Source organism: Salvelinus fontinalis, chromosome 14 (assembly GCF_029448725.1).
Source record: "Salvelinus fontinalis isolate EN_2023a chromosome 14, ASM2944872v1, whole genome shotgun sequence".
Lineage (NCBI taxonomy): Eukaryota > Metazoa > Chordata > Actinopteri > Salmoniformes > Salmonidae > Salvelinus > Salvelinus fontinalis.
This window is the reverse complement of record NC_074678.1, coordinates 32,985,068-33,011,701: the sequence shown is the minus strand read 5'-3', so window position 1 is coordinate 33,011,701 and position 26,634 is coordinate 32,985,068. Positions and strand designations below refer to the sequence as shown.

Genomic DNA, 26,634 nt, shown 5'->3' with positions numbered 1-26,634 from the left:
GTCTGGTTAGAATCTTTACCTGGTGGCCCTGCCTGGTTAGAATCTTTACCTGGTGGCCCTGTCTGGTTAGGATCTTTACCTGGTGGCCCTGTCTGGTTAGGATCTTTACCTGGTGGCCCTGTCTGGTTAGGATCTTTACCTGGTGGCCCTGTCTGGTTAGGATCTTTACCTGGTGGCCCTGTCTGGTTAGGATCTTTACCTGGTGGCCCTGTCTGGTTAGAATCTTTACCTGGTGGCCCTGTCTGGTTAGAGTCTTTACCTGGTGGCCCTGTCTAGTTAGAGTCTTTACCTGGTGGCCCTGCCTGGTTAGAGTCTTTCCCTGGTGGCCCTGCCTGGTTAGAGTCTTTACCTGGTGGCCCTGCCTGTTTAGAGTCTTTACCTGGTGGCCCTGTCTGGTTAGAGTCTTTACCTGGTGGCCCTGCCTGGTTAGAGTCTTTACCTGGTGGCCCTGCCTGTTTAGAGTCTTTACCTGGTGGCCCTGCCTGGTTAGAGTCTTTACCTGGTGGCCCTGCCTGGTTAGAGTCTTTACCTGGTGGCCCTGTCTGGTTAGAGTCTTTACCTGGTGGCCCTGTCTGGTTAGAATCTTTACCTGGTGGCCCTGCCTGGTTAGAGTCTTTACCTGGTGGCCCTGCCTGTTTAGAGTCTTTACCTGGTGGCCCTGTCTGGTTAGAGTCTTTACCTGGTGGCCCTGTCTGGTTAGAGTCTTTACCTGGTGGCCCTGTCTGGTTAGAATCTTTACCTGGTGGCCCTGCCTGGTTAGAGTCTTTACCTGGTGGCCTTGCCTGTTTAGAGTCTTTACCTGGTGGCCCTGCCTGGTTAGAGTCTTTACCTGGTGGCCCTGCCTGTTTAGAGTATTTCCCTGGTGGCCCTGCCTGTTTAGAGTCTTTACCTGGTGGCCCTGCCTGTTTAGAGTCTTTACCTGGTGGCCCTGTCTGGTTAGAGTCTTTACCTGGTGGCCCTGCCTGTTTAGAGTCTTTACCTGGTGGCCCTGCCTGTTTAGAGTCTTTACCTGGTGGCCCTGCCTGGTTAGAGTCTTTACCTGGTGGCCCTACCTGGTTAGAGTCTTTACCTGGTGGCCCTGTCTGGTTAGAGTCTTTACCTGGTGGCCCTGTCTGGTTAGAATCTTTACCTGGTGGCCCTGCCTGGTTAGAATCTTTACCTGGTGGCCCTGCCTGGTTAGAGTCTTTACCTGGTGGCCCTGCCTGTTTAGAGTCTTTACCTGGTGGCCCTGTCTGGTTAGAGTCTTTACCTGGTGGCCCTGTCTGGTTAGAGTCTTTACCTGGTGGCCCTGTCTGGTTAGAATCTTTACCTGGTGGCCCTGCCTGGTTAGAGTCTTTACCTGGTGGCCCTGCCTGTTTAGAGTCTTTACCTGGTGGCCCTGCCTGGTTAGAGTCTTTACCTGGTGGCCCTGCCTGTTTAGAGTCTTTACCTGGTGGCCCTGTCTGGTTAGAGTCTTTACCTGGTGGCCCTGTCTGGTTAGAGTCTTTACCTGGTGGCCCTGTCTGGTTAGAATCTTTACCTGGTGGCCCTGCCTGGTTAGAGTCTTTACCTGGTGGCCCTGCCTGGTTAGAGTCTTTACCTGGTGGCCCTGCCTGTTTAGAGTCTTTACCTGGTGGCCCTGTCTGGTTAGAGTCTTTACCTGGTGGCCCTGTCTGGTTAGAGTCTTTACCTGGTGGCCCTGTCTGGTTAGAATCTTTACCTGGTGGCCCTGCCTGGTTAGAGTCTTTACCTGGTGGCCTTGCCTGTTTAGAGTCTTTACCTGGTGGCCCTGCCTGGTTAGAGTCTTTACCTGGTGGCCCTGCCTGTTTAGAGTCTTTACCTGGTGGCCCTGTCTGGTTAGAGTCTTTACCTGGTGGCCCTGTCTGGTTAGAATCTTTACCTGGTGGCCCTGCCTGGTTAGAATATTTACCTGGTGGCCCTGCCTGGTTAGAATATTTACCTGGTGGCCCTGTCTGGTTAGAGTCTTTACCTGGTGGCCCTGTCTGGTTAGAATCTTTACCTGGTGGCCCTGCCTGGTTAGAATATTTACCTGGTGGCCCTGTCTGGTTAGGATCTTTACCTGGTGGCCCTGTCTGGTTAGGATCTTTACCTGGTGGCCCTGTCTGGTTAGGATCTTTACCTGGTGGCCCTGTCTGGTTAGAATCTTTACCTGGTGGCCCTGCCTGATTAGAGTGGCCTGTGTGTAGTGAGCTCAGGGCTTTAAGAGAAAGCGGGGCGTTCGTCTGCGACGAGGTCGGCCCTCCTCCTCTGCACCGCCATGTCAACACACAGGTAGAAACACCACAGACAAACACACACAAAGCAATGGGAAAACAGACACATAAAACAATACATAAAAATGCTTTAAATCATATGTTAATAAACACAACCCATCAAACAGACAAATAATGTAATCAAGAAAATAAATAATAAGACAAGTAATAAGACAAAGACAGGTGGATATGGGGTGATTTGGCATGACATATCTTTGAAATGGTACAGCAAGTGGGTGGATTCTAGAGGTCGACCGATTAATCGGAATGGCCGATTAATTAGGGCCGATTTCAAGTTTTCATAACAATCGGATATCGGTATTTTTGGACACCGATTTGGCCGTTTTTTTATTTTTTTTATACACCTTCTGTCACATTCCTGACCTGTTTTCTGTTAGTTTTGTATGTGTTAGTTGGTCAGGACGTGAGTTTGGGTGGGCAGTCTATGTTTTGTGTTTCTATGTTGGTTAAGGGTGACCTGATATGGCTCTCAATTAGAGGCAGGTGGTTTTCATTTCCTCTGATTGAGAGCCATATTAAGGTAGGTGTTTTCACATTGATTGTTGTGGGTGGTTGTCTCCTGTGTCAGTGTCTGTTACGCCACACGGGACTGTTTTCGGTTTTGTTTGTTCGTTCGTTTTATGTAGTCAGTTTTCCTGTTCATGCGTTCTTCGTGTTTCATGTAAGTTTGTCGTCCAGGTCTGTCTACGTCATTTATTGTTTTGTAATTATTCAAGTGTTCGTCGTGTTTTCTGTTTTGTTTATTAAAAATCATGTCATATAACCACGCTGCATTTTGGTTAAATCCCTGCTCCTCCTCTTCGGATGAAGAGGAGGAGGAAAGCCGTTACACCTTCATTTAACTAGGCAAGTCAGTTAAGAACACATTCTTATTTTCAATGACGACATAGGAACGGTGGGTTAACTGCCTTTGTTCAGGGGCAGAACGACAGATTTTTACCTTGTCAGCTCGGGGATTCGTTTTTGCAACCTTACAGTTACTAGTCCAAAGCTCTAACCACCTGCCTTACATTGCACTCCACGAGGAGCCTGCGTGGCAGGCTGACTACCTGTTACTCGAGGGCAGCAAGAAGCCAAGGTAAGTTGCTAGCTAGCATTAAACTTATCTTGTAAAAAACAATCAATCTTAACATAATCACTAGTTAACTACACATGGTTGATGATATTACTAGTTTAACTAGCTTGTCCTGCGTTGCATATAATCAATGCAGTGCCTGTTAATTTCTCATTGAATCACAGCCTACTTCGCCAAACGGGTGATGATTTAACAAGCTCATTCGCAAAAAAAAGCACTGTCGTTGCACCAATGTACCTAACCATAAACATCAACGCCTTTCTTAAAATCTATACACAAGTATATATTTTAAACCTGCATATTTTGTTAATATTGCCTGCTAACATGAATTTCTTATATTTAGGGAAATTGTGTCACTTCTCTTGCGTTCCGTGCAAGCAGTCAGGGTATATGCAGCAGTTTGGGCCGCCTGGCTCGTTGCGAACTGTGTGAAGTCCATTTATTCCTAACAAAGACCGTAATTAATTTGCCAGAATTGTACATAATTATGACATAACATTGACGGTTGTACAATGTAACAGCAATATTTAGACTTAGGGATACCACCCGTTAGATAAAATACGGAATGGTTCCGCATTTCACTGAAAGAATAAACGTTTTGTTTTCGAAATGATAGTTTCCGGATCCAACATATTAATGACCAAAGGCTCGTATTTCTGTGTGTTATTATGTTATAATTAAGTCTATGATTTGATATGTGATAGAGCAGTCTGACTGGTAGGCAGCAGCAGGCTCGTACGCATGAATTCAAACAGCACTTTCGTGCGTTTTGCCAGCAGCTCTTCGCAATGCTTCAAGCATTGAGCTGTTTATGACTTCAAGCCTATCAACTCCCGAGATTAGGCTGGTGTAACTGATGTGAAATGGCTAGCTAGTTAGCGGGGTGCGCGCTAATAGCTTTTCAATCGGTGACGTCACTCGCTCTGAGACTTGGAGTAGTTGTTCCCCCTGCAAGGGCCACGGCTTTTGTGGAGCGATGGGTAACGATGCTTCGAGGGTGGCTGTTGTCGATGTGTTCCTGGTTCGATCCCAGGTAGGGGCGAGGAGAGGGACGGAAGCTATACTGTTACGCTGGCAATACTAAAGTGCCTATAAGAACATCCAATAGTCAAAGGTATATGAAATACAAATGGTATAGAGAGAAATAGTCCTACAATAACTACAACCTAAAACTTCTTACCTGGGAATATTGAAGCCTCATGTTAAAAGGAACCACCAGCTTTCATATGTTCTCATGTTCTGAGCAAGGAACTTAAACGTTAGCTTTTTTACATGGCACATATTGCACTTTTACTTTCTCCTCCAATACTTTGTTTTTGCATTATTTAAACCAAATTGAACATGTTTCATTATTTATTTGAGGCTAAATTGATTTTATTGATGTATTATATTAAGTTAAAATAAGTGTTCATTCAGTATTGTTGTCATTATTACAAATTATTTGATTTACAAATCGGCCGATTAATCGGTAATGGCTTTTTTTGGTCCTCCAATAACCGATATCGGTATCGGCGTTGAAAAATCATAATCGGTCAACCTCTAGTGGATTCCTGCGACTTCAGAGGAGAGGGCATACAACTATCACTTATGGTTCTAGCTAACTCTTCTGACCGCAGTCCTTCAAACAAGCTGTAGTGTTTGTGGTCTGTCGGTCTCAGTAAAATTATCTGGGGCAGGAATCAGGGCCAGAGCTGAGGTATCGTACTGGGGCTGGGACTACAGCTAGGGACCAGGAGTTACCTTGCTTGTCCAGGTCCATGACTGGTGGGGGTGAGTGGGGCTCAATCTGGGAGCACCCCTCCATCTCCCCAACCTCTCCATCCTGCTCTCCATCCTGCTCACCATCCTCCCTGGAAGACAACACAGTAGGAAACTTGTGTAAACAGTCCCAACTGCACATGAACTTGTCCAAGAAGAACATTCATTTCCGTTTTGAGTTTCAAACTCCCAGCATGATATCAGCTAAACATAATACAAATCTCTGGTCTGAAAACAAAGACAATTGGGAGGTTATATTGTTTACTTGTCTCTACACCTGTTGTTTACATGCAGCTTTCCTGTTCTGATAAAGATGATCCTGTCACATTCCCATCATGGTAAAGATATGTCTACTGTGTCCACACTGTGTCCACATTTCCTTTTCCTACACCATATTTAAATAATATATTCTGAGAACAATGTCAGGCCAAGGAGCAGATCACAACAACAACAACATGATGGGGGCATGTCCTAATTTAGCCGACATTTAAATGCAGCTTGAGTGTCAAGTCTAGAAAGCAGGGATACAAACTAGTGAGGGCCCAAAAAGGTGACACTTTTTCTTTTTTGCACTGAAACATGCAAAAAATCCCTGCCAGGGGGAAATGCAGGTTTTAACTAATTAAACAAAGAATATGATCTACATGATCAGTCTCTGTGTGTAAAATAAAAAGTGGTTAATGTGAACCTAACACACAGCTAAAAAATGTAAAGGAAGCATTCCAATGATGTGTTGCCTAGACTTTACTGCAAATGACAGTCAAGTCTTGAGGAAAAAACCAATACACTATTGCTGTTAGCCATGACAGCCTTTATAATAGAACACTTGTGACCACACACATACATATTGCACTTGGGAAAAAAACATCTTAAGTAGAAATAGAATGAAACAAATAGGCATTCTATTTTTGCTCTATTCTAGTGGTCACTATAGTAGACATCGATCAAGTGCACAAGGCTACATGTGTGCAAAAATAATGTTCACTGAGTAAGTGTTACTGTCAAGTTCAACACAACAAAAGCAATCATCTTTAGGCTACACTGCATATTATTACATTGTACAATTACTGCCAATTACAATGTGCCAGCAGAGCATGATACCCTTTGTTGGCATAATTGATCTTTTCTCAGGCAGAGAGTACACCTGGCATACCCCTTTTTATCCACTCTATTGAAAAAGTGAGAAAGAGGGAAAGTGTGTGGCATCCAGTTTACCTCTATAGTGGCACCCAGTTTAAGCCAGGCCCAGCTCCACTTAACTGTTCAACAAGCAACGCCTCATTTTCACCTAATTCTCTCATTCTGAAAATGAACCACATAACTTACTGTAGTGGGAAAACATTAGTTCACAGATAGTAGTTAGTTCGTTAGCCAAGTTAGTTAACGTTAACATTTCACACAGATTGCCAGGGTCCAGTAAGTAACTAATGAGTTATAACTTGAGGAACGGCAATGATTCGTATAACGTTAACGTTACCAGTTAATACTATAGCGAGCGAATTTGTTAGGTTACTAACGTTAGCTCATCTGATGTTAGCTGTCTGACTTTTTTTAGCCTGCTAATTTTCACACCATAAACTCAATTATTTGATCAGTTCAGTTGATGTTGGCTGATGTTGCTCAACATTTCTCTGGAAAGCTATAACGGATAATTCGATCCAGCTAGCAAGATACTTAACAATGCTAACAATACTTGTTCCACCACACTTTCTCCCTCACCTCAAACTTTCCAAATGACAGTTTTCGGTTACAGCTCATGAAGTACGCTTCATCACCTTCTCACCCCCGTCTCCGTGGTCAGGCTTCTCACCTACCTCTTCGTTATAGTTCAGGGGATTAACAGTCAAACTGCCTTCCACGCCTCTTTCCAGAGCGCGCGCTGACGCTGTAACTAGCACATTGGTCATTTGTTCTCTCTTCAGTCGTATCCTGCATTCTGTTGTTATGTGAACGATTGGCTGAGCCTTGGATACAGCCAGTACTGCTCCAAACGTGCATCTCCCGTTCGCACACAGCCAGTAGTCATCCAAAGCCCCCCACACCCATCGCTCAAACTTTCCTCATCAGATCTACACGAATCACGTAGGTCACCTATTTTGGATTCAAAACGGTGAATTCTGCTGAAAGGTGACTAGTTTGCATCCCTGAGAAAGGGTCATTGAGAGACCGTCTCATATCTGCAGTGCTACTTACATGTTCCCTGACTGCAGACTGTACTTCTTGCGACCCAGCTTGGTGGTCTGCTGGGTAAAGTACTCATGGCGGTCCGACTTCTTCCACATGTAGTAATACTCCACACACTCCCCCACCGACCGTGTGCGTACCTGACATGTAAACACAGTGTAGTTTACTGTTTGCTGCAGTATGGAAATCAGTGAGTTTCCTGTCTGATCAATGCAGACAAGCAGGTTTGTACAGGTACGCCTCAGGTTATGACGAAGCAGCTGTCAACATTTGCATTTAAGGGGTAATGTATGATACCAGTCAATGTCATGACTGAAAAACAGAGAATTTCAGCTTTGTAGCAAATCAGGTTCTCCCCAAACCTGACGATGGAAGTTTCTGTTCTGCTCACCTTATTGGCCTGAATGAGGTGGAAGTTCTTCCCATGAACTCGATAGCCATGTTCAAAGTTTCGACACTCCTCCTCGCTCCAGGCACACAGCTCCTCTACACAGAAGACAACAGCAGTTAGGTGGGAATATACCCTAAAAGGAGACTTGAATTATTTGTAACTCATATTACAGCCATATTACAGTAACTCACCATGTCAAGATGATAACTGTAAATCCATTCTCCCCATAAGCGCCACAAAGTTTGAATGCAATGATTTCCATTATCTATATTATAATACCGCAAAACAATCTCCCTATAGAGGTGGTCAGACAGAGACGAGGTTTTATTTAGAGAGTTGTTGAGAGTTGTTGTTACTGAAATAATTTGTCAGCCTACACTGGAGCGCGCACAATTAGCTACATTTTCACCTAAACTCCAAGCTTGGATGTGCACAACGGAAATGCAGGATCAAAAACATTTTATAGCCTTAGTCAAGATGACAGACCATGTGTAACGGTCCTGACCTGTTTTATGTTGTTTTTGTATGTGTTTATGGTCAGGGCGTGTGTTTTGGGTGGGCAGTCTATGTTTTCTGTTTCTATGTTGGTTTTGGGTTGCCTGGTATGGCTCTTAATTAGAGGCAGGTGTTTTGCGTTTTCCTCTAATTAAGAGTCATATTTAGGTAGGGTGTTCTCACTGTTTGTTTGTGAGTGATTGTCTCCTGTGTCGTCGAATGTATGTACCATACGGGACTGTTTGGCTGTTCGTTTCGTTTTGATGTAGTCTGTTCCTGTCCGTGAGTTTTACGTTAGTTATGTAAGTTCATGTTCAGGTTTTTCGTCTACGTCGTTTTCTTGTTTTGTAATTTTGAAAGTGTTTTGTTTTTCGTGTTGCCATCGTCGTTACAAATAAAGAGATGGCTTATTTCCCTAATGCTGCGTATTGGTCCACTGATCCTTCTCTCCTCTCCTCATCTGAGGAAGAGGAGAACGACAGCCCTTACAGAATCACCCACCACGCTAGGACCAAGCGGCAAGGGAAAACTCAACGGAGTAAGGGACAGGAAAAGAAGGAGCAATGGACATGGGACGATATATTGGACGGAAAGGGTTGCTACACATGGGAGGAGATCCTGGCTGGTAGGGATCGCCTCCCATGGGAACAGCTGGAGGCACTGAGGAGAGCAGAGGCTACCGGAGAGAGGAACCGGAGTTATGAGGGAACGCGTCTGGCACGGAAGCCCAAAAAGCCCGTAAGTAACACCCAAAAATTTCCTGGGGGGTGGCTAAGAGGTAGTGGGCCAAGGGCAGGTAGGAGACCTGCGCCCACTTCCCAGGCTTACCGTGGAGAGCGGGAGTACGGGCAGGCGCCGTGTTACGCAGTAGAGCGCACGGTGTCTCCTGTACGAGTGCATAGGCCAGTGCGGGTTATTCCACCTCCCCGCACTGGTAGGGCTAGATTGGGTATTGAGCCAGGTGTCATGAGGCCGGCTCAACGCGTCTGGTCTCCAGTGTGTCTCCTCGGGCCGGCATACATGGCACCTGCCTTACGCATGGTTTCCCCGGTTCGCCTACATAGGCCGGTGCGGGTTATTCCACCTCCCCGCACTGGTCGGGTGACCGAGAGCATTCAACCAGGTAAGGTTGGGCAGGCTCAATGCTCAAGAGTGCCAGTACGCCTCCACGGTCCGGTATTTCCGGCGCCACCTCCCCGCCCCAGCCTAGTACCTACAGTGCCTACACTACGCACTAGGCTACCAGTGCGTCTCCTGAGCCCTGTTCCTCCTCCACGCACTCTCCCTGTAGTGCGTGTATCTAGCCCGGTGCCTCCAGTTCCGGCACCACGCACTAAGCCTCCTGTGCGTCTCCAGAGCCCTGTACACACTGTATCTTCTCCCCCTACTAATCCTGATGTGCTTGTCCTCAGCCCGGTGTCACCAGTGCCGGTACCTCGCATCAGTTATAGAGTGGGCTTTGAGAGTACAGTGTGCCCTGTCCTTGCTCCCCGCACTAGTAGGAAGGTGCTTATCCTTAGCCCGGTGCCTCCAGTTCCGGCACCACGCACCAGGTCTACAGTGCGCCGTATCCGGCCAGAGCCATCCGTCTCACCAGCGCCATCTGAGCCATCCGTCTCCCCAGCGCCATCTGAGCCATCCGTCTCCCCAGCGCCATCTGAGCCATCCGTCTCCCCAGCGCCGTCTGAGCCATCCGTCTGCAATGAGCCTGCAAAGCCGCCCGTCTGCCATGAGCCTGCTAAGCCGCCCGTCTGCCATGAGCCTACAGAGCCGTCTGCCAGACAGGAGCCGCTAGAGCCGCACGCCAGACAGGAGCCGCTAGAGCCGCCCGCCAGACAGGATCTGCCAGAGCCGCCAACCAGACAGGATCTGCCAGAGCCGCCAACCAGACAGGATCTGCCAGAGCCGCCAACCAGACAGGATCTGCCAGAGCCGCCAACCAGACAGGATCTGCCAGAGCCGCCAACCAGACAGGATCTGCCAGAGCCGCCAGCGAGCCATGAGCAGCGAGAGCCGTCAGCCTGCCATGAGCGTCGAGAGCCGTCAGCCTGCCATGAGCGTCGAGAGCCGTCAGCCTGCCATGAGCGTCGAGAGCCGTCAGCCTGCCATGAGCGTCGAGAGCCGTCAGCCTGCCATGAGCGTCGAGAGCCGTCAGCCTGCCATGAGCGTCGAGAGCCGTCAGCCTGCCATGAGCGTCGAGAGCCGTCAGCCAGCCATGAGCGTCGAGAGCCGTCAGCCAGCCATGAGCGTCGAGAGCCGTCAGCCAGCCATGAGCGTCAAGAGCCGTTCAGTCAGGATCTGCCTGAGTATATCAGCCGGGACCTGCCCCTTATCCCGGTGCTGCCCCTTGTCCCGGTGCTGCCCCTTGTCCCGGTGCTGCCCCTTGTCCCGGTGCTGCCCCTTGTCCCGGTGCTGCCCCCTGTCCCGGTGCTGCCCCTTGTCCCGGTGCTGCCCCTTGTCCCGGTGCTGCCCCTTGTCCCGGTGCTGCCCCTTATCCCGGTGCTGCCCCTTATCCCGGTGCTGGTCCTTATCCTGGTGCTGCCCCTTGTCCCGGTGCTGCCCCTTATCCCAGTGCTGCCCCTTGTCCCGGTGCTGCCCCTTGTCCCGGTGCTGCCCCTTCTCCCGGTGCTGGCCGTTCATTTAGGGGATGTTAGTTTTAGGGTGGTCATTGGGAGGGGAAGACAGAAGCGGGGAGTGACTATGGTGGTGTGGGGACAGCGTCCAGAGCCTGAGCCACCACCGTGGTCAACTGCCCACCCAGACCCTCCCCTGGACTTTGTGCTGGTGCGCCCGGCGTTCGCACCTTGAGGGGGGGGGTTCTGTAACGGTCCTGACCTGTTTTATGTTGTTTTTGTATGTGTTTATGGTCAGGGCGTGTGTTTTGGGTGGGCAGTCTATGTTTTCTGTTTCTATGTTGGTTTTGGGTTGCCTGGTATGGCTCTTAGAGGCAGGTGTTTTGCGTTTTCCTCTAATTAAGAGTCATATTTAGGTAGGGTGTTCTCACTGTTTGTTTGTGGGTGATTGTCTCCTGTGTCGTCGAATGTATGTACCATACGGGACTGTTTGGCTGTTCGTTTCGTTTTGATGTAGTCTGTTCCTGTCCGTGAGTTTTACGTTAGTTATGTAAGTTCATGTTCAGGTTTTTCGTCTACGTCGTTTTCTTGTTTTGTAATTTTGAAAGTGTTTTGTTTTTCGTGTTGCCATCGTCGTTACAAATAAAGAGATGGCTTATTTCCCTAATGCTGCGTATTGGTCCACTGATCCTTCTCTCCTCTCCTCATCTGAGGAAGAGGAGAACGACAGCCCTTACACCATGGCCCATATTCAAAAAGGGTTTCAGGGTAGGACTGCTGATACGAATAAGACTCTTTGTGAAAATGAGCCCCGAGATTTAGCCTAAATATTTGACCTAGGCCATTATATAGAATGAGTGTGTTTTCAAGTTGTTGCTAACATGGGCTCATGTTAGGTCTATCAAATAATTGCATTTCCAAGGGAAAGCAGAGGAAGTTCCAAAGATACCAAAGAAGTTCCATGATCCCACAAGAAATTTGGGACATATTTTTAAAATGCTCTGAAATTGAAAATACTAGTAGCATCCAGAGACTAAACAGCTGGAGAGCATTAACAACACATTTTTGATTTACAGGGGTGGTTATTGAGTTGAAGGATCTTAATTCAACTCAATACAATTTTGTTTTTGAGGACCAACCACCACCACCCCAACAATGTATTGAGTTGAATTAATCAATCGCTTCCACTAGTGAGTTATTATTGATATTAGTTCATAGAGTTGTTGTTACTAGTAAGGTATCGCAAGAAGATGCCAATACATACTAGACAGCAGTAGTAAATGTGTAGTGAAAGGTCTTACCGCTGAATACTTTCACATTAAAGCGCAGTCTTCTCAGTGCCTCCTCTGCATTGAAGCTGCATTTCACCAGCTCATACAGAACCTGAGGGAAAGAGAAAAAAAGGGGAAACAGTTGTGACTGAAATCTGTGACCTCGACCACAATGTGAACTGTGTAGAAGTCACTCAACATTCAAACAAAGCTAATTGGCCAACAAACGTATACTGGACAAAAATATAAACTCAACATTCAAACAAAGCTAATTAGCCAACAAACGTATACTGGACAAAAATATAAACGCAACATGTAAAGTGTTGGTCCCATGTTTCATGAGCTAAAATAAAAGTTCACAGAAATGTTTCATACAGCAAAAAGCTTATTTCTCCAAAATGTTGCGCACAAATTTGTTTACATCCCTGTTAAGTGAGCATTTCTCCTTTGCCAAGATATGCCACACCTGTCAGGTGGATGGATTATCAAGAAGCTGATTAAACAGCATGATCATTACACAGGTGCACCTTGTCCTGGGGACAATAAAAAAAACACTCTAAAATGAGCAGTTTTGTCACACAACACAAAGCCACAGATGTTTAAAGTTTTGAGGGAGCGTGCAATTGGCATGCTGACTGCAGGTATGTCCACCAGAGCTGTTGCCAGATAATTTTATGTTAATTTCTCTACCATAAGCCACCTTCAATGTTGTTTTAGAGAATTTGTCAGTGTGTCCAACCTGCCTCACAACCGCAAACCACATGTAACCACACCAGCCCAGAACCTCCACATCCGGCTTTTTCACCTGCGGGATCATTCGAGACCAGCCAACCGGACAGCTGATGAAACTTAGGAGTATTCTGTCTGTAATAAAGGCTTTTTGCAGGGAAAATATTATTCTGATTGCGTCAACGCCCCTGCCCAGTCATGTGAAATCCATAGATTAGGGCCTAATGAATTTATTTAAATTGACTGACTTCCTTATGAACTGTAACTCAGTAAAATCATAGAAATTCTTGCATGTTGCGTTCATATTTTTGTTCAGTATAGCTCTAGCCCCACTAAGTCCCACTCTGTTCCTGCTTTAGTCCCCAACTCGCTACAGTACCTGATCATTGTCTTTGATTATGTCCCCAGTGATAAGGGTGTCTTTAGTGCCCTCCTGGCCTCCCCATCTCTGGGCACTCAGTAAGAACTCCTCTACAGCCTGGCCTGACAGCATGTCTGGGGTCCACAGGAGCTGGTCCTCATTCTCATAGACTGGGAGCAGGAGATGGAGAGACACAGGTATAAGGATGTTTGTGAGACGGAGGCGAATCAAAAAGTGTCAACACACTAATCCAAAATATGCACTGATTCTGAAAGGGGAAATTTGGGGTTACCTCTCTCCTGGTCTGAGTATAGGCTGAGAGTAGGGATTTTGGCTTGGTACATTGAGCCCACCATGATGTCCTGGTAAAAGAACAACCACAGTTTCAGTCACACAGACAACAGGTTTTTATATTTACCTAAAGAGTAATTGTAGGGGATTTGAGCGCTGTTAAGTAGTCCCCAGTGTCTCACCTTGCGTCCATCGTTGGAGGGAATAGAGGTGTCGTCATCATTGTCTGAATCTTCTTCTGAGGTGCTGACTAAGGTGCCTTTGTCTCCACTTGCCAGGGAATGGGCTGGAGAACAAAAATGGGATCATTTGTTACACCACTATACAGTGGTGGAAAAAGTACACAAATGTCATACTTGAGTAAAAGTAAATACACCTTATTAGAAAATTATTCAAGTAAAAGTGAGTCACTCAGTGAAATACTACTTGAGTAAAAGTCTAAAAGTATTTGGTTTTAAACATACTTAAGTATCAAAAGTAAAAGTATAAATCACTTCAAATTCCTTATATTAAGCAAACCAGGCAGCACCATTTTCTGGTGTTTTTAATTTGCTGATAGCTAGGGGCACACCAACATAATTTACAAACAAAGCATGTGTGTTTAGTGAGTCAGCCAGATCAGAGGCAGTAGGGATGACCAGGGATGTTCTCTTGATAAATGTGTGAATTGAACCATTTTCCTCGCCTGCTAATCATTCAAAATGTAACAAGTACTTTTGGGTGTCAGGGAAAAAAGTACATTATTTTCTTTAGGAATGTAGTGAAGTAAAAGTAGTCAAAAATATAAATAGTAAAGTAACGTACAGATACCCCAAAAACCTTAAGTAGTACTTTAAAGTATTTTTACTTGAATACTTTACACCACTGCCAATTTGTAGCATTCTCATAATACTACCCAATAACACCTTCCCGGTACAACAAATCAGTCTTTTAAAAAAAATATATTGATGTGATATGACAGGAAGGGGATTCTCCTGAGTGGTGGGCTGGGTGGTTGGAGGTCTGTTCATGGAAAGTGGTAGCTGTGCTGAGAAGGGAGGAAGTGTGTCATACCCATTATATAGTATGATACTGTATAAGACATCATTGGTTGTACCTCTTAGGTGGCGGCGGAGGAGGTCGGAGGCATGGGAGGTGACAGAGGGAGTGAGGTCATCAGCTGATGACTCCTCTTCATCTTCTCCTGAGAACAGATCCTTAGCTATCTGGTCCTGGAAGAATGGAACAGTCAATTACTGTCTCAATGGAACAGTCCACTACCTTCTCTCAGCATCACACACAGTAAAGTAAATGGCATTTATGATATATGAAAGTGATTCTGTAATTGTCATGTTTTCTGAGTGTTTATAGACAAGACAGGCCATCAAGAGGCAGTCTTAACTAATTTCTTTACGGACCAAGTAACAATTATCCATGAAAGAATCAATAGACATCATGTCAATGCCAAAACATGTATCATGCAATGCTTTTGAATGCAGGAGTACACAGCTCCACGACAATTACAGCTTACTCTATGCCTGTTTTCCACCTTGCCTTTTAACTATTGATTGATTTCTGCCTGGAAAACCAGGTAGGTGCACCAATAACCAATTACTAACAAATTAATCAATGAAGTACTAAGAAGAAACAAAAACTGTCTGGACTGTGGAATTCGAGGGACTCAGCACCCTTGATCTGATGCTTTTTCTGGCTGTGTTTTCAGTTATCTGTCTCAGCTATGTCTAGGTATACCCAGGTCTCACCTTGTCCAGTGTCATGTCAGGCAGACTGGCTGACAGCTCATTGGGCTCCCTGTCCTGCTGTAGGAGGGGGTCAGACACCTCGTAGCCATACAGCGCCAGCAGCTCCTCCAGGGGCATCTCACTGCCCTACACAGAGAGAAAAGGGGCCAGAGAGAGAGAGAGTGATCGCTCTGGGTCAATGTGGGATTGGGCGATATAATTTTGAATTATGGAATAATTGATCATCTATTACATAGAATAATGTTATTCCCTACTGGTCTGGAGGGGTGCAGTGTGGTCAGGCTTTTGAACCTAGTTGGTTTAGCCACGGAAAAATACAGGAACCTTCCCGCTAGCCATGATTGACTGAGGTAATGGCTGGGCTGGACATGCCGAGAGATGAGTTCGGATTGGTCTGTCATGTAGCATGCGTCTGTCTATAACACGAGCTGCTCAGCATGTGTAGGTAATCCTTTATAATTCTCCTTTTTTTTTTTATCACGAAGAACTGCAAAAGTGTTGCTAATTTTCAGGAGGACCGAGTTTTGAAATCAGTGGAATGTCCGGTGGAAGCAGAGTATGATAGCTAAGGAGATGGAGAAAATTCTGTCGTTTCATTGCAAATATGCAGAGGGAGTTGAAACGAGAACACACTGTTGTATAAAACACCTGTCTCCGGATTACATCTTCAAACTAAGGGCAACCATGGCATCCGTGACAGAGAGGGAAAATCGTTGAACCATGTATACAGGTAAGAGAGTCTAGCTAGCTACATTTTAAGATATTCTGCATTTCTAATTTGTCAGAAAGTTGTTTTCATTGTTAGGTAAAGCGCACTGTTAGCTAGCTAGCTAACGTTACGTGTATGATCTGTGTAGTAATATTATTTGGATGTCAGTGTCACAACTTCTACCGAAGGTAGCTCCTCTCCCTGTTCGGGCGGCGCTCGGCGGTGCCGGTTTATTAGCCGCCACCGATCCCTTTTTCCTTTTCTGTTTGTTTTGTCTGTGATTCTTTTCACACCTGGTTTCAATTGCATTTATTTCTGTGTGTATATAGGATACCTGTTGCCTGCCTTAGTTCGTGCGGGATTAGACTTGTGTGTATTGCGCTCGATTGTATTTGATGTTTGTTGTGTTCACGATTTACGCACGTTTATGTAAAGTGTCGGAACTGTGTTTGTTCCTCCGTGCGTTTGCACGAGTTGCTGAGTATCGTGAGTGTAGTTTTGGGATTTTCATCTGTGCCATTTTTGTATTGGTGGACTATATGATTAAACACGCTTCATCCCTGCTCTCCTGCGCCTGACTCCTACACCTCTCACGAGACGCACGTTATCACAGTCAGAGCGATTTGCATTGCTAGTTATAGCCTAATGTTAGCTAGCTAGCTAACATTGAACCTAGTTGGTTAGTTTTAGCTACCTGCAGATTCATGCAGGGTAGTAACGTTATGAATTGGGATTATGGATAATTGTTTAGCTAGCTAGCTACATGTCTTAACAAAAGACTCCACTATGCAAGTGACCATTTCACTGTACCGTTTACACCTTCTGTATTCTGTGCATGGGACAAATAAACTTTGATTTTATTTGACACTGTGTGTTTACCAGAGACAGTAAAGTGAAGAACAACATGACCTGCACCAAAGTCAAATTAGGCTATAACGTTAGGCCAACGAGAGAGTGTCCAAGTTCTAAAATTCTCCGGTAGAATGCCCTGCTTTAATTTTGTAACCATAAGCTATTTTCTGTAATTAGCTCGCCATTAACTTGTAAATATTGATATTGTTGTGAGTTTATTTTTCTGTAATAATGAATACAAATTGTCTAAATTTAAGACGTCGTCAGCCATATGGTATGGTCATTATTTGAACTGGCTCTAGCCAGCTAACTTTACTTTAACTAGCTAGCTAACAAACTAGAAACAAACCAAAACAATGTTTAGAAAGTTGCTTTTAGTTGCCTGGTTTGCTAGATTGACATTTACTAAATTCATTTTTAAACGGATGGGTTTATTGGTGTTAACGTACACCAGTTATGCTATTTTGGACAAACGGGCTGCTGATGTCATGCAGCCTGTCATTTTTGTGTTTATACTTTTTCATGTTATACTTTTTCATAACGACAAGTTTGATGTCGGACGACAATAGAATGTTCATGATGTCCCTGCGACAACTGTTTACAGACATGTCGATAGAAGTAGTATAAACCAGCCTTTAGTCTTGAAATCTTTGGTTGTTTAGTACACTACCGTCGTACTCACTCTGTTTAGCATATGGCCTCGCATGGGAATCCTTAAAGAGATGGGTGGGGCTAAGGCTTAAGAGGGTGTGAACAATGCTGAATGGGTGTAGACAAAGCAGGGCCCTCCAGTAGGTGTACCAAAATATTCAAATGCCATTTTCTCAAAAGTGGGGTTACAAGTTTATCAACTTTCAAAGCAGAATTACTTTCCCATTGTTCCTCAACTGTAGTGTATGATATACAATTCTCTAGCTCTGAGTATTTACTTTTAACCAATGTAAAAAAAACACAATTTCAAATGTTGCTACTTAAGACCGAATCAAGCCGGTTGGTCATATAGGCCTATATAATAAAAATAAAATAACCTAAATCATAATCATATTGCAGGACATGTCTCTCCTTTTCTGACATGACTGGTTTATTCCCGCTAAACAACAAATATTAGGCTACCATTTATCAATCGTTCATTCAATACTATAGCCAAGCATGCTCAAAAGTAAATAGACTGGTAGCCTATTTAAAATATTTGAAAGTATGTGTAGGCTACAGCATTGTTGTGAGATAGAAGCACAACATAGCCCATTTAATCTCTGAGCCTACACCAAGGAAACAAAATCATCTACTGACAAACAAAATATTGAACAATTCGTATTTTGCATAGAAGTGTGGGCTATAGCATTTACTTTTTAATTGTTTGAGAGGACAATCAATCTTGCAGAATGCGTGGCCAGTGTTTGAAAGGACAATCAGTCTTGCAGAATGCGTGGCCAGTGTTTGAAAGGACAATCAGTCTTGCAGAATGCGTGGCCAGTGTTTGAAAGGACAATCAGTCTTGCAGAATGCGTGGCCAGTCTTTGACAGGACAATCAGTCTTGCAGAATGCGTGGCCAGTGTTTGAAAGGACAATCAGTCTTGCAGAATGCGTGGCCAGTGTTTGACAGGACAATCAGTCTTGCAGAATGCGTGGCCAGTGTTTGAAAGGACAATCAGTCTTGCAGAATGCGTGGCCAGTGTTTGAAAGGACATTCAGTCTTGCAGAATGCGTGGCCAGTGTTTGAAAGGACAATCAGTCTTGCAGAATGCGTGGCCAGTGTTTGAAAGGACAATCAGTCTTGCAGAATGCGTGGCCAGTGTTTGAAAGGACATTCAGTCTTGCAGAATGCGTGGCCAGTGTTTGAAAGGACAATCAGTCTTGCAGAATGCGTGGCCAGTGTTTGAAAGGACAATCAGTCTTGCAGAATGCGTGGCCAGTGTTTGAAAGGACAATCAGTCTTGCAGAATGCGTGGCCAGTGTTTGAAAGGACAATCAGTCTTGCAGAATGCGTGGCCAGTGTTTGAAAGGACAATCAGTCTTGCAGAATACGTGGCCAGTGTTTGAAAGGACAATCAGTCTTGCAGAATGCGTGGCCAGTGTTTGAAAGGACAATCAGTCTTGCAGAATGCGTGGCCAGTGTTTGAAAGGACAATCAGTCTTGCAGAATGCGTGGCCAGTGTTTGAAAGGACAATCAGTCTTGCAGAATGCGTGGCCAGTGTTTGGCACTCACTATAGGCGGCATGCGTTTTTAGTTTGAAAAAAATCACTGCAAAAGATTAAAACATTTTGCCCACATCTCTACAGAAATGTAATAACATCTGCCATTGCGCTTTCTTTTATCATGGCCCAATTCTAACATCTCCAAATCATACAGCAAATGAGGGTGCTTTTGTTACCATAAAAGGTCAATGGAGATTGTTTTCCAGGCGGGTTTGTAAATATAGTATGTCTCTGATTTACCAATGAAAACATGCATATATGTTGCATGCGACAGTTTGTTGTGCATGCAAATCCTAGAATCTACACGTACGCCAGAATTTACAGTAGTAAGAATTTTATACACGGTTGATAAATGAAGCCCCTTAAGCCAGAGGAGCCGTACTCACAGTGTGGGGGCGTGCAGCCATCCTCATTGGGCGGCCGCTAGACTCTTCTCCAGTTCCACTAGGGCCCTGGACTCCTCCTCCGGCCCCTCATAGCCCTGCCTCAGGATCTCCACTAGGCTGCGTCTGTGATCTCCAGAGCCCATCGAACCAGCTAACACACACACACACACACACACACACACACACACACACACACACACACACACACACACAGTTACCATGGTGGAGGATCAAGAGGTGCCTGTTCATCCCATTATAGATCAGCTGAGCCTTGGCTTCTTCTGAACTGCACTTTTTCAACTGAAATTGAGAGCTGATAACTTGTTCTACAGTGGACAGCTGGACACACCCACAGACTGAGGAGCAGCAGTACAGGTATAATGCCCACAGATATTATGCTTTCTTACTTGTTGAAGCATATATAAGTCTTTTTCATGTCTGATTATAATGGTATGTCTTAATGTAGCAAATTGTCAATTCAAAATTACTTTTATTTAGTCAGGATCATTATGAGATGATAATAAGACATAAGACCTGTCATACTTGCTTACGACAAGTCCTCAAATGCATTATAGAGCTATAATAAAGCAATAAGGCCCGGTATATTGTCTATATACCACGGCTAAGGGCTGTTCTTATGCACAACACAACGCAGAGTTTGACCATATACCACAAACCCCTGACGTGACTTGCTATTATAAACTGGTTAACAATGTAATTAGAGCAGTAAAAAGAAATGTTGTAATACCCGTGGTATAGCCAAATCAGCATTCAGGGCTCTAACAACCCAGTTTATAATTAAGCAATAAGGCACGGGGGGGGGGGGTTGGGGGTATATGGCCAATATACCGCGGCTAAGGGCTGTTCTTATGCACAAAGCATCACGGAGTGCCTGGACACAGCCCTTAGCTGTGGTATATTGGCCATATACCAAATACCCCAGAGGTGCCTTAATGCTATTATAAACTGGTTACCAACGTAATTAGAGCAGTAAAAATACATGCTTGGTCATACATGTGGTATATGGTCTGATATACCATGGTTGTCAGCCAATCAGCATTCAGGGCTCGAACCAATAATGCATAGGCCCAACTGTCATATTAAGTAAAGTGTTACCAGTCTTTCTACTTGCCTTACAGCCACTCATGAATTAAAGAACGGTCAAAGTTTATCCAACAGTGGAAACTAATGGTATTACAAAAATGTGACTGTTTGGCCAAAAAGACAATCCATGAAGATAGGACGAGTTGACCTATGACAGTGGTTCTCAAACATCTCCTGGGGGGACCCCCAGCCATTCCACCACGTATTTGATCTATTCCAGAGCTAGCACACCTGATTCAACTTGTCAACTAATCATCAAGGCTTTGACTTGGTCAATCAGGTGAGCTAGTTCAGGGCTACAACAACTTTCAAGAGTTACTTTTGACCTTAAGCAAATAGAGCAGTGGTCTACTTAAAACTCTTGGTCGGACACTTTCACAAACAATACATTAGTGACAGCCTGGTAGCCCGACGTTTATGGCCACTTTGTAAAGCTAGGTCCACTCCACTTTAGGACGCGTTGACCAGGGCCAGGGCGCTTTCCTGTAACTTGGTGCTGAACGTTCCTTCCTCTGACACACGAATGACCCGAGAGAGGAAATAGTTCTAGAGGTTGCGTTTTCACCCGAAAAGACACCAAGAGAGTATCTGAAATAAGTCGGACTTCTCTCAAAGTTTGTAGTCAAAATGCCTTTCTATAACGGAGCACACCTGGACCACTTCTTCAGCACCACCATCTAGCCGGTCTCCCATTGTTTTCTATAGCGCACGATCTGGCAAATTGGGAATGGCTTTTTAACGCGAAGAACGCGGAGAGGCGAGACGGACAAAATACCCCCATTTTACTTCGTTAGTTATCAACCCATGGCTAGCTAACTCACAACACTGCGTAACCCGTTGATACGATTGCCAACATCGATATATGCCGTCTAGGATGACAGAGGCTCTCAAATGCGGAGCTGTTTCAAAATCATTAGTCCTCATGTTCCTCCCCAAGCCTTTTTGCTCACTTACCTCCGCCATTCCGTTTCTGCGCAGGCTGAGGAATGCCCGGATGTTGTAGCGCTATGGCTCTAGTCTAGCCTATGTACAGCCAGCCGCTGAGCCTCAGCAACAGCAGCCCTATTTTATTGCTGCAACGTTTCAGCAACCGCGATGACAGTAAACTACATGAAAAAAATCAAGAAATGAGACAATACCCCGTGTACTATTCACACAGACGTCTGGTATTGTTACAAGCGTTCATAAACTTGACATCCCTCTTGCTGAAAATAAGGAACAAAGCACAATGATCGCAGTTCAGAATTTTGTAAAGTAGTCCTTTGAAATTGATATCACATGTTTGTTCACCTATGACCCTGAATAGCCAATGTAGCCAATCTGATTATCATGGGCTATATTTTCCCAATAATGAATTGACAGTCATCTAGTTTAGTAAAGAATTATGGTCTACCCATGTGAGTAGGCTCCAGTAGGCTGTACCCTACTTTGGCAGACAAGCTATAAGGAACATCATGGCCACTCTAGATAGCAGAAAAAGACAATAGACAAAATAAAACTTTGTTTGACTCCCACATTAATGTTTCCTAGAGTGTGTGTGACCCAATGTTACATAGTCACTGCCTTGATCTCATTGGATGGGAGATGGATACTGTATGAAGGGAGGGGGAAGAAATGGTCAGAACTGATAAAGGTATAAGAGGGAATATGAGGGCTTGCCCAGTGCTTCCATGAGATAGAGAAAGACAAATACATGTATGTGAATGTAAGACATAGCAATATGACCCTTTTATAAGTCCTAAATGGTGACACTACACAAACTGAGAAAGTGAGAACTGCATTGTGGTGTATATAGAATGACATAGTCAACTAAATAAGATGAACCAACAGTAACTGGATAACAAGGCTGAAAGTAGACTACTTCAAACAATAATACATGGAAGGAGGAAGAGCCTATCACAAAGTGTCAACTTACTATGGCCAGTCGGGAATCAGCAAGTCAAAAATTACCAGGCAAAGCCTTTGCTACATGCCAAAATAGAGAGGCAACGTGAAGATAAATATGCTGAGGTAGCCAGTGTGTTGTACATGCTCTGTAAAGGGGCAAAACGAAACAAAGAGCAATGGGGGAGAAAGGAAGGGATTTCAAAGAGATATAAAGGTGACCATGAGCATGTATTCTCGATTTGTCTCCTCTTTGTTTTCCTTCAATTTCCTTGTGTGGTCAAAATTCCAGCAGGTATGATAGGAATTCAGTTGATAAGGAGAAGACAAGGTTTTTCTTCATGTACTGTAATAACTCTATCATTTCAATCATAACTTAGTAAATTGTCTTGCACTCTGTGACAGCCACAGATTGTCATTCTTTGAATGCCTCTGGTATAAGGTACCCTGATGTCCTCTATGTAAGTGTGCTGTGTGGGGCTGTGATGAATCTGTATTTGTGTGTGTGTGTGTGTGTGTGCGTGTGTGTGTGTGTGTGTGTGTGTGTGTGTGTGTGTGTGTGTGTGTGTGTGTGTGTGTGTGTGTGTGTGTGTGTGTGTGTGTGTGTGTGTGTGTGTGTGTGTGTGTGTGTGTGTGTGTGTGTGTGTGTGTGTGTGTGTGTATATGGTGGAGTGCCACATGCTGTCCTTTGTCACTGTGACAAGTGCTGACATGACAGGTTAAAATGGTTAACAAAGGCAAAACGCAGTGACTACTGTTTTTTTTATTATTGCAAAATCGGACTTCAAAGTATTTATCTGTCTAGACAGACAGAAATTTTTCAACAAATCAAGCTTTATTTATTCAACACATTTCAGATATGGAATACAACACAATGCGCTTCACAGGAAAAAACAATAAAATTAAACATTTACTACTCATCAAACATAAGAGGATAAAAAAACAAAAGAATAACAATAAAAAGCACCCTAAGGAAAAGCAAAGCTAAACATGAGCGTCTAAGGGTGAGAGAGAGGACCAAGGCGCAGCGTGTGCAAAATCCATCTTTTTATTTAGAAGAGAGAAAAAAAACACAAAATGAACAACTATACACAAAATAACAAACTGACGACCGTGAAGCTATAAAGACAACTAGTACTGACACAAACACTACACATAGACATAGACAAAACACACAAAGACAACCCACCCCAACTCACGCCCTGACCAACTAAATAAATAAAAGAAAAAAGGAACAAAAGGTCAGGAACGTAACATAACCCCCCCTTAAGGTGCGAACTCCGGGCGCACCAGCATAAAGTCTAGGGGAGGGTCTGGGTGGGCGTCTGTCCACGGTGGCGGCTCTGGCGCTGGTCGTGGTCCCCACCCCACCATAGTCACTACCCGCTTTCGTAGCCTCCTCCAAATGTCCACCCTCCAAATTAACCCCACTGGATTAAGGGGCAGCACCGGACTAAGGGGCAGCACCGGACTAAGGGGCAGCACCGGACTAAGGGGCAGCACCGGACTGAGGGGCAGCACCGGACTGAGGGGCAGCACCGGACTGAGGGGCAGCACCGGACTGAGGCGCAGCACCGGACTGAGGGGCAGCACCGGACTGAGGGGCAGCACCGGACTGAGGGGCAGCAGCTCCGGACTGAGGGGCAGCAGCTCCGGACTGAGGGGCGGTAGCACCGGACTGAGGGGCGGCAGTTCCGGACTGAGGGACGGCAGCTCCGGACTGAGGGACGGCAGCTCCGGACTGAGGGACGGCAGCTCATGGCTGGCTGACGGATCTGGCTGCTCATGGCTGGCTGACGGATCTGGCTGCTCATGGCTGGCTGACGGATCTGGCTGCTCATGGCTGGCTGACGGATCTGGCTGCTCATGGCTGGCTGACGGATCTGGCTGCTCATGGCTGGCTGACGGATCTGGCTGCTCATGGCTGGCGGAAGGCTCTGGCTGATCCTGTCTGGCGGAAGGCTCTGGCTGATCCTGTCTGGCGGAAGGCTCTGGCTGATCCTGTCTGGCGGAAGGCTCTGGCTGATCCTGTCTGGCGGAAGGCTCTGGCTGATCCTGTCTGGCGGAAGGCTCTGGCTGATGCTGTCTGGCGGAAGGCTCTGGCTGATCCTGTCTGACGGAAGGCTCTGGCTGATCCTGTCTGGCGGAAGGCTTTGGCTGCTCCTGTCTGGCGGAAGGCTCTGGCGGCTCCTGTCTGGCGGAAGGCTCTGGCGGCTCCTGTCTGGCGGAAGGCTCTGGCGGCTCCTGTCTGGCGGAAGGCTCTGGCGGCTCCTGTCTGGCGGACGGGCGGCTTTGCAGGCTCATGGCAGACGGGCGGCTTTGAGGGCTCAGTACAGACGGGCAGTTCATGCGGCGCTTGGCAGACGGACGGTTCAGACGCCGCTTGGCATACGGCAGACTCTGGCCGGCTGAGACGCACTGTAGGCCTGGTGCGTGGTGCCGGAACTGGAGGTACCGGGCTACGGACACGCACCATCAGGCTAGTGCGGGGAACAACAACAGGGCACACTGGACTCTCAAGGCGTACTATAGGCCTGGTGCGTGGTACCGGCACTGGTGGTACCGGGCTGAGGGCACACACATCAGGGCGAGTACGGGGAGAAGGAACAGTGCATACTGGACCCTGGAGACGCACATTTGGCCTAGTGCGTGGTGGCGGCACTGGTGGTACCGGACTGGGGACACGCATCTCAGGGCTAGTGCGGGGAGCAGCAACAGGACGCACAGGACTCTGGGGACACACAGGAGGCTTGGTGCGTGGTGTGGGCACTGGTGGTAAAGGGCTGGAGACACGCACCATAGGGCTAGTGCGTGGAGGAGGAACAGGGCTCTGGAGACACACTGGAAGCCTGGCGCGTGGTGTAGGCACTGGTGGTACTGGGCTGAGGCGGGGAGGTGGCGCCAGAAATACCGGATCGTGCAGGCGTACTGGCTCCCTTGAGCACTGAGCCTGCCCAACCTTACCTGGTTGTATGCTCCCCTTCGCCTGACCAGTGCGGGGAGGTGGAATAACCCGCACCGGGCTATGTAGGCGAACCGGGGACACCATGCGTAAGGCTGGTGCCATGTAAGCCGGCCCGAGGAGATGCACTGGTGGCCAGATGCGTTGGGCCGGCTTCATGACATCCGGCTCAACGCTCAATCTAGCCCTGCCGATACATGGAGCTGGTCTGCCCGTACTCTCGCTCTCCACGGTAAGTACAGGGAGTAGGCGCAGGTCTCCTACCTGACTTCGCCACACTCCGTTTAAGGCCCCCCCAATACATTTTTTGGGCTGACTCACAGGCTTCCTACCGCGTTTCGTGCTGCCTCCATTCGCCGGTATCCCTCCTCGCACTGTGACAGAGAATCCCAGGCGGGCTCCGGCACTCGCCCTGGGTCTATCGCCCACCTGTCGATCTCCTCCCACGTAGTGTAGCCCAGATCCTGATCCCTTTGCCATAAATCCTGTGTGGGTTGCTCCTGTTGCCGCTTGACACGCCGCTTGATCCGATTCTGGTGGGTAATTCTGTCACGATCGTCTAAGGGTGAGAGAGAGGACCAAGGCGCAGCGTGTGCAAAATACATCTTTTTATTTAGAAGAGAGAAAAAAAACACAAAATGAACAACTATACACAAACTAACAAAATAACAAACTGACGACCGTGAAGCTATAAAGACAACTAGTACTGACACAAACACTACACATAGACATAGACATAGACAAAACACACAAAGACAACCCACCCCAACTCACGCCCTGACCAACTAAATAAATAAAAGAAAAAAGGAACAAAAGGTCAGGAACGTGACACAGGCTATTACAGAGGCTGGTGGCATAGTAACTAAAGGCTGTCTCTCCATGCCTCTTGGCTTTGGGATAGTTAAAAGGCCAGTGCCAGAGGACCTGAGGGACCTACTGGGTACATAACTTAAAAACATGTCTGCCACGTATTGGGGTGCACAATCGTGGATTGATTTAAAAACAAATCTTAAAATGTATTCTAAAACTCACAGGCAGCCAGTACAGAGACCTTAAAACCAGTGTAATGTGTTTCTCTGTTCGGTCTTGGTCAGTACCTGTGCTGCAGCATTCTGCATGCTTTGCAGTTGACCAATGGCTTTCTTGGGTAGACCAGACACGAGAGTATTACAGTAGTCAAGCCTGCTTGTTATAAAAGCATGGATGAGTCTCTCTGTATCAGCCTGAGAGAGAAACGCCTGCACCTTCGCAATGTTCCTCAGGTGGTAAAAATATATTTTGGTTACATTCCTAATGTGTGATTTGAAATTGAGTTCAAAATCTAAAATAGCACCTAGGTTTTTTACCTGGTGTTTTATCTTTATTGCCCGTGAATCAAAATGTGTGGCTAGATTCT

General features: G+C 46.1%; 1 protein-coding gene across 1 annotated transcript in view; it reads right to left on the bottom strand.

Moving 5' to 3' along the window:
* The window catches only part of LOC129810672 (mesoderm induction early response protein 2-like), a 28,167-nt gene extending 6,487 nt beyond the window's left edge, over positions 1 to 21,680 (bottom strand). Inside the window, 12 exon segments of the mRNA XM_055861423.1 lie at positions 5,089 to 5,198; positions 7,300 to 7,430; positions 7,682 to 7,776; positions 12,051 to 12,132; positions 13,129 to 13,280; positions 13,403 to 13,472; positions 13,584 to 13,687; positions 14,498 to 14,612; positions 15,144 to 15,269; positions 19,289 to 19,317; positions 19,320 to 19,439; positions 21,347 to 21,680. Coding sequence (XP_055717398.1) covers positions 5,089 to 5,198; positions 7,300 to 7,430; positions 7,682 to 7,776; positions 12,051 to 12,132; positions 13,129 to 13,280; positions 13,403 to 13,472; positions 13,584 to 13,687; positions 14,498 to 14,612; positions 15,144 to 15,269; positions 19,289 to 19,317; positions 19,320 to 19,431 — 1,126 coding nt within the window. The 5' untranslated portion in view covers positions 19,432 to 19,439; positions 21,347 to 21,680.
* Positions 21,681 to 26,634: the final 4,954 nt, after the last annotated feature.